We start from the raw sequence: 8,443 nt of genomic DNA, 5'->3' as shown, positions 1-8,443 counted from the left end.
AAAAAAAAAACAAAGAAAAAGAAAGGAAGATATCACTTCCCTGTTCGGGCTTTTTGACTACTTATTGTACTCACCTTTTCCGACCATGCATTAAGTTCCTCACGTGCCCGTGTTCCCTTTGGCGGGAGCATTGGCTCTATATGTACAACTTGCAATTGTGCCGTAATCTGGGCAACGTGACCACGTGCCTCTTCAACAAATGAAGCTTTCCCACGGCGAGAGGCCCGCCTGGTCCGCTCCTCCTCTGTGTTACTATTTGTACTCCAAGCCGTACTACCCGTTGAGTGGCCCCCTGTTGAGTGATTCGGCAATGCGGCCTCAAGCACAGAATCGGCACGACCAAGTGAAATCAGCATACGGCGTTGTGATCGCATGTGTTCTTGGATCAACTCATTACGTGACATTTCCCCTTCGGTGAGTGGTGTACTATTGTTGAATACAACACTTGTACGGCCTACAGAAGTAGCGGGAGCCCGCACAACATCCTTATCCATTACTGAAATTACAGTCAATTTCCTTCCAGTTCCAGCTCCTCCTAATCCTGCGGTTGTGGATGTAGTTGTAGTTGTGGCTGCTGCTGTTGTTGCTGTTGTTGGTACAGTTGCATTTGTCACTGCGGTGACTGTGGGTGGTGTTGCTAAACCCGTGAGTCCCATCTGCATTCGCGGTGTACGGTTAGCATGAGTGGAGTTACTTGGAAGAATAGTAACAGGAGGAGGAGGAGAATTCTGTGTTTCGGTAGCGGTAAAGGTACCTTCTACAATACTACTACCAGCTCCACCAACACCACTACTAGTAGCTTTAATTGTATTTTGATTACTTTGGGTAAAAGGAGGAACGGATGATTCACTACCTTGTTCTCCTCGGGCAAAGTATTTGGTACCACTTAACATAACTGAAGAAAGTTCTCCTGTTGTAGAATCTTCTTCAGTTTCTACCAAAGGTATTCCACGAAGTTTTGAGATATATTCACTCTTTACAAGTCCTTTAAAGTTTTCTTCTCGTGAACGGCGAGAACGTATACGTGTAGACAGAGCTACACCTTCATCCGGAAAAGGTGATTTACTTATTTGAAGTAATCTTGATTTCCCTTTTTCAATATCTTCATGATGTTTTTGTTCTATTCGTTCTAATATTTCCATACCAAGTGACTGCATATTACTCGGTTCTCCTTGAAAAATCTCTGTGTGTCCAGTAGTACTGTGAAGAAGAACACCATTGTTGGATTCTGTAATACTTGACACTCGCCGCGTTAAAGGTTCATGCACCACAGATCCTTCTCCCCCATGTGCCTTACTCATTCTTAACGTACCACGTAAAGAGCGATTGTGTTTACTATTGTGTATAAGACTCCTCTCTGGTTTGGGAGAATCTTGAAGGAAATCAATAATTTCAACATTACAGTAGTGCGGTGGTAAACGTCTGGTTGGTCGTAAACCAAGAAACTCATACGTGGACGGAGTTCCTAGTTTCCATGTGTTCATCCCACACTCACCTACGATAGTACCATCCAGCAAAAACACTCGTGTAAAGTTATCGGCACCAGATGAAACTACTATTAAACCACCATATTTTGTTGGTGGAGCAAAGGCAAATGGAACATTACTACTAAAACTACCGCCATTAGTTGGGAGAGCAATTTTCACTTCAGTTTGTTGATTGTCATTCTTTTCCACATTTGTTTCTTTTCCTTTTTCTTTTTCTCTTTCCTTTTCTTCTTCTTCTTTTAAAACAGATGGTTTGCTTGTTGCTGCTAGTGAAGGTAGTGGTGGTGGTGAAGGTGATAATGATGCTGCATTCCCTTTTAATTCCTCTGAAACTGAAAATTCCCTTGTTGATATAATACCTGAAGTATCGGCTTGTGTGGGATCACCAATAATAGCGACTCCAGAAACAGAAGGAAGTCCAGAATGAAAGACGTAATTTCTAGTAAATTCAGCGAATACATAAGGTGTTTTCTCTTCATCTATCAATCCTTGTTGTTGTTGTTGTTGTTGTTCATTAGATTCCTTCTTTTTCTTTTCTTTCCCATCCTTTGAGTTAAGTTTGGAATCTAAGAACTGTGCAAATTCTGGACTATCAAAAGGTGATCCTGGCCAAAACACTGTCGTCTTCCCTTCACGAGTTGCTTGTGATTGTGGACTTAATAAACGCATAGATCCTTCATCAGGAACTGCACGTAAACGAATACTACAAACATGAATATTACCACTATCATCCGCAAAAACAAAGTGTTGATTACCCTTATCCAAAACTACATGCGTTAAACCTGATTCCCCTTCTTTAGATGGAAAAGCACGTCGTACATTAACAGTTTCCATAAGAAGTTTACGTAAAGTATGCCATAATGCCACAGTTCCATCAGAGTGAACTGTCATTAAAATATGAGCTCCAACCTCTTCTAGAGGAAATATTTTAATAATACGAGATGTAAGAACATTTCCTTGATGTTCACTTCGTCTACTCTCTAAAGTTGGTTGTTGAATGGACCGACGTACGGGTTCTACTACATCTACTACCCAAAGTGGTGATCCCTCCTGTCGCTCTGCTAACACATGATAAAAGAAAAGAGCCCCAGATGAAGTTCCACAAACAATAATTTGTGGAGAAACAGAACGCATGGCTAATACTTCTCCATACTCTTCGGGAACTTCCCATTTAGATGCACTTGCTATTGTAAATGTACTGGATTCTCGTGTAAAAAATAATTGTCCTCCTGCTGCAAAAATAAAAAAAGTAATACCATCACGTGCTAATGATCCTAATGCCGTTACTTCTGGTTTCATAGTAGTTGTAGAAAAACTTTCTGCAGCTGCAGTAATAACATTAATGGTTTGACCATTTACTACATTCCATACCGCCACTGCCCCATTTTGAAATCCAGTAAGTAAACGACGTTCTAATCCATCAAGGGCGAAACATGTTAAACGAGCTGCATTCATTACTGCAGAATCTGAAAATTCTTTTAATTGAAATGTAAATACAGGAGATCCATCTGAACGTTTCCATGTCATTACAAGTCCTTCTACATCAATTGTAATAATAAGATCATATGTTTTATTATAAATAACACCTACCATAGATACCATATGACCTTGATATTTACTAGCACAAGCAGAAACAGCATAACGTTGTTGTCCATGATAATATGGATATGAAGCCAAACATAATAACCTAAATCTTGGTTCATCAAACATAATTCGTTGAGGATTAAGATTAGGTACATGAAGTACTTGTATTAAACGAAATCCTTGTGTATCAAAAATAAAAATACTTCCATCTGTTCCAGATGTAAATATTTGATTTTGTTTTAAATGAACAGCACATGAACGACATGGACTATTATGTGCATCTAATACAGCCATAGGGGCATCATGAGAAAAATCCCAAACCATTCCATATCTTTCTGGACCTACTGTTACAAGAAATCGTAATTGTGAATGAACTGCAAAATCATGTACAGCTGAATGTTGTTCTGGTCCTGAAGAAGTAAAGGTTCTTAATAATATTCCTGTATCTAAAGATGTCATTTTTACAGTTCCATCATCTGAGGCAGTTAAAAGAGAATAGGTATCATACATAATACTCATCTTGTTTATACGTTTATCATGTAATCGTACTACTGCATGAGGAGTTACTAATCTTTTTGAAGTTTTTGGAATTGCATAAAATCTAACTTCACCTATTACAGTTGCTAAAATTATCATATCTTCACGTAATGCAGTATGATGAAAAAGTGAACACGATATAGAATCTACAAGACCAGCTAAAATACATTCTTCTACACGACATTGAACATACGGTCCTGTACCAGGAGTAGCTAATGATATCATAGCTTCAGGTGAATCTTTTCCTCTTTTTTCTTTTGGTCGTTTAACAGGTGGTAATATTTGTCCTCCATCTACACTTCCCCTAACACTAGTATTAGTAGCATTAGCAGTAGTACTATTGCTATTACCACCAAGTCCACTAAAACTTTTAATTTCGTACATGGGATTATAATGTTGACCTTTCGGTTTTATTTTTCCACCAATTTTAACATGATGAACACTATCATGGGCGTACATATATCCATCTACTGTATCCACTACGGCTCTTCCACGGTAAAGTCTTTTTACTTCTAATGTTTTGGAATCCAAAATAATTAACTTTCGATCCATAGTAACAATAAAAATACACTGAATTTGATCTGCCCAATGTACACCAACAACCCAAGAATCACCTGCATAAACAATACCACAACTAGATAACGTTTTTAAATTCCATGCTCGTACTGTTCCTTCAGATCCTCCTGTTAAGAGAAGTTTACGACGTGGATTTATCTCCATACAAGTTCCTGTTACATGTCGCATAGATGGAATACAAGATATTGGTTCAGGTGTAGAGAGAAGTTCTGCAATAGTTCCTTGAACAAGATTAGAACGATGTTGACCTCTAGAAAGTAAATAAGTTGCAAAATCATCCCATGATATTCGTTTTTTAGCTTCATAATCTACTTTTTTCATAAGTTCCATAATTTCACTATCTGTTGCACCTGGTAAAACATATCTTACAGCCTGAGCAAATTCTTTTTCGGTTAATACACGTGTATAAGACTCACCAGAAGAAGATTTTCCTCTTGTAGAATATGACATAAGTAACTGATACATATCTATTTTAATTTCATTATCTTCTTCTGTTTCATTGGGAACACCATAAAGCTCCGTTGTCATTTTTCTTGGACTCTTCTTATCACCAACTAGAGGAGTTTCTGAATGACGTGATGCTCTTGAATGTCCTCTCCCTTCCGTTTCCTCTCCTAATCGATTAACCTTTGGAAATCGCATAAAACTAGTTTTAGAAGAGAGTTTTTTTTTCAAAGGACTATCATTTGATATAGTCTTATTATCATCAAAAACGTTACATTTCATGGAGAAAAAATACATGAGTCGTTGTAAATCGTCTAAACATAATTGCTCCTCCAATGGTTGTGGTCCAAGACTATTTTGAGATACACTCTTATCATCCTCTGCATCTGCCCCTTCATCATTGCTTCTATCAAGATTATTTTCCTTGTTTAACATATCATTCTCATTCTTACTCTTTACTGCAGAATCACGATGTGGTTTGGTCATTCTCAATTTCTCTTCTTCTTCTTCCCTTGGTGGTGGTAATAAGGCAAGAAGACGTTTCTCCTTTCGTCCATATGTTGACTGAACAATATGCGTTGCACTGCTGCCCGCAGACCAACTGATGGGTGATGCCGCACGACTGGGACTTGACTGTCGAGATGGGGGAGGGGAACTTCCACTCAACCCCCGCGGCCGTACACCACCGAACTGTCTCACTTGTGCAGATGCACCGCGCTCTTCTGTGTGTTGATCCCTATCCATTTGTACATTCTTTGGCCGGATAGCCATACCACAGCACTATTATGATAACCCCTTTTTCTCTTTCTCTTTTCTCTCTTTCTTTTCTTTTTCTTTGCTCTTTCTTTTTTTTTTCTTTTTTTTTGCTCTTTCTTTTTTTTCTATAGCGGATCAATCCCCAAAGGTACACCCTTCTTACTCTCTGGTTTTTTTTTTTTTTTAGTGGTGATACACCTTTCTAGGTATTGAATTGCCTGTAAACAAAAGAAGAGAATTAAAGAAATAAATTAATCAAAAGAAAAAAAAAAAGATGCAAATAATAATAGAAACATAATCATTACATATCTACATATAAATATTATCCATGTTCACTAGTAATACTTATATATATATATATATATATATATTCTCTGTGTTTTTGTGCCTCTGCTAACAGAAAAGAGGCGAGAAACCTAAAGCAACCGTCTACCAGAAATAGAAATACACTCACTCACAGATAATCATAGAACGAAACGAGACAACTATAAGATTAAAGAAAGAAAAAAATTGATGAGAAATTCAAAATAATAATAATAAAAATAAAAATACAGAATCTCTCATAAAATTTTTTTCTAATGATCATCAGATGCCATAAGTACTTGTACCAAGACTTTTAATGCAAGAATAAAATTAGAAAAATCACCATCACAGATTGTATGGTCTTCCTCTGTAAGGGTTGTAAGATTTGAAAAGATACTAGGTAATAACGTCAAGAACATGCATAGTTCACGGAGGTAAACTCTACTATCCCCACCACTTCCTGAATTATTACCAAAACAACCATTTGACATTGGTACAGAACGAGAGGCAAAAGATAATTTCTGTGGTGCAGCATTTGTTCTTATAGTAGAACCAGCAATGGAGGCATTCACCACAGCATTGGCAACTACTCCAGAGTATATTCCCGATTTTTCTTCACTATCCGATCGACTAGTTTTTGCAAGGTTATGAGAAGCATCTGATTCACTATCATCTGTGGTTGTAGCAGCTCCTGTTCCAGAGCCTGTGGTGGATTTCCCAACAGGCATTAAACCTCCAGTATTATTATTATTATTATTATTATTATTATTATTCTTGACGCCCTCTAACCCTAATGAGTATTCTGAGACTGGAGAAGCTGATTCTGGTCTATGCGTTAAAATTTCAGTATTTTGTGTAGAAAGCGATTTATGACCTAAATATTCAAGAGAATGAAATACACGGGTATAAAACGTCTCCAATGCTTCCTGCAACTTTCCTAAATTTCCAATAGCAGTTGCTACTCGAATAAGAGCTTTAATAATAGATGGAAACTCAAAAAGAAACCGTCGTGAAAAAGCACTATTAGCTGAAAGACGTGCATTATGTGACATTGTAGATTGCACATTTGTTGTGTTCGTCGGTGTATCGTGACTTTCATAATGACTGCTGTTACCACCAGAAAGTCCAGGACTTCCTCCTCCTTGCGGCGATAATGTATTGGAGAAGTCGAGAGGTGAGTCAGGGGGAATAGGGTTACCAGAAGAAGGACGGGGGAGTGGATTATTATTATTATTATTACTATTATTACTATTCGTATTCGTATTATTATTATTACTATTACCATTATTATTATTATTATTATTATTATTATTATTATTATTAGCTCCTGCTGCCCCAACGCCTGTATTGGTTGCAATCACCCGTTGAACTTCATCCAATTGCACTTGCCATCTTGGTCGCATCACTTCACCAAAAAGCATTTGATGTATTTCCGCAACAACGCGGCTCTCATCTAATACTCGGGCCACACGCACACACACCGCACAAAAGTCCTCTCGCAACATCAACTGAGAGGCATCACACCACAAAGAGGCAAGAACATGACAGAGAGATGTACAGTCGGTGAAGGATAATTTGTGCCAAAAACGACATGCAAGTCGGTGTTCAAAACCAAAGACAAACGTACCATAACGAACACCAAGAGAAACAGGAAGACCAAAACATTGTTGTAGTGCTGTAGGGAGTGGCATAGTACATGGAATAAGCATTCCATCACGACCACGATAGGCAGAGGTGAGAAATGTACACACCCATTTAAGGTTTTCCCACTGTCGTTTTAATGATCCTTCACTAATTCCAGCACGGATAAGTTGTTGCATTTTTTGATCTCGTTTAGAACGTGATCTATGAAAGAAACGTCTTTCTGATTCTCCTTCAAGATCTAATTTTTGCATACGTGAACCAAAATACATTTTTAATACTTCATCATCCACGTCGTAAAAAACTTCTACTACACGACGACGATCTTTTAGAGCTATAGGAATAGCATAATTTGATAAAAAAGCATACGGTGTAGCTAAGTGATTCTCACGAAGCATATCAAAAAGATTAAACTGTTCAATCATTTCTTCCTTTAAAAAGATAGATTTATTAAGTACTGCCTGCCATACTTCTTGATGAAGTGTCATATTAGGAGTACCATAAGAAAAACTACGATTACGTAATCCCACCCAACGTCCAAGAAAATCATCTACATCGCTACCAAATATTAATTGTTTCTCTTTTGAAACTTTATCTCGCTTTTCATTTGATTCACTCACATCAACAGTAACATCTCCTGTATCTGTTGTTGGATTTACTTCTGATAATGTAAAGCTCTCTGTAGCAGGAAGACGGGAATTTATTGTCGGTTCATCCGTTAAGAGTCGTGGAGATTCCGTATTTAAAGCAGGTCCAACCCCATTAAAAGATAAATTTGAATGTACTTGAGATGGTGATTCTTTTTCATTATTAACGCCATGGGGCCAGAGCTTACCTAGTTCTACCAAGTAATCTACAGCTTCCTCTACAGAGAGTCCAGCAGTATACGCTCGAAAAGCATCAAAATCAATACTAATTGGCCATACAGAATGGGAATGAAGTGACGGTCGCAACGTCATCAGACTAATATCATTATTTGAACCCCAAATGAATCACATACAGAATGAATGAGTAAACATAAATTTAAGAAGAAAGAAAGGAAAAGAAAAGAAATAAATAAATAAAAAGAGAAAAAAAATATATACATATAAAAAACAAGCAGAACAAAAAAAAAA

The 8,443-nt window shown here is 37.5% G+C and overlaps 2 protein-coding genes across 2 annotated transcripts; both read right to left on the bottom strand.

Annotated features, from left to right (window-relative positions):
• Positions 1-32: 32 nt before the first annotated feature.
• On the bottom strand, positions 33-5,399 carry TM35_000083490 (putative WD40 repeat protein; the record flags this gene model as incomplete). Its single annotated transcript, XM_029024214.1, has 1 exon — positions 33-5,399. The coding sequence occupies one exon, from the start codon at positions 5,397-5,399 to the stop codon at positions 33-35; it is 5,367 nt and encodes a 1,788-aa protein (XP_028884617.1).
• A 560-nt stretch (positions 5,400-5,959) lies between these two features.
• Positions 5,960-8,287, bottom strand: TM35_000083480 (uncharacterized protein; the record flags this gene model as incomplete). Its single annotated transcript, XM_029024213.1, has 1 exon — positions 5,960-8,287. One exon carries the CDS (start codon positions 8,285-8,287, stop codon positions 5,960-5,962), a length of 2,328 nt encoding a protein of 775 aa, XP_028884616.1.
• Between the last annotated feature and the right edge of the window lie 156 nt (positions 8,288-8,443).

This window comes from Trypanosoma theileri (genome assembly GCF_002087225.1).
Source record: "Trypanosoma theileri isolate Edinburgh chromosome Unknown TM35_Tth_8_V1, whole genome shotgun sequence".
Classification (NCBI taxonomy): Eukaryota; Euglenozoa; class Kinetoplastea; order Trypanosomatida; family Trypanosomatidae; genus Trypanosoma; species Trypanosoma theileri.
This window is presented reverse-complemented; position numbering and strand designations above follow the sequence as displayed.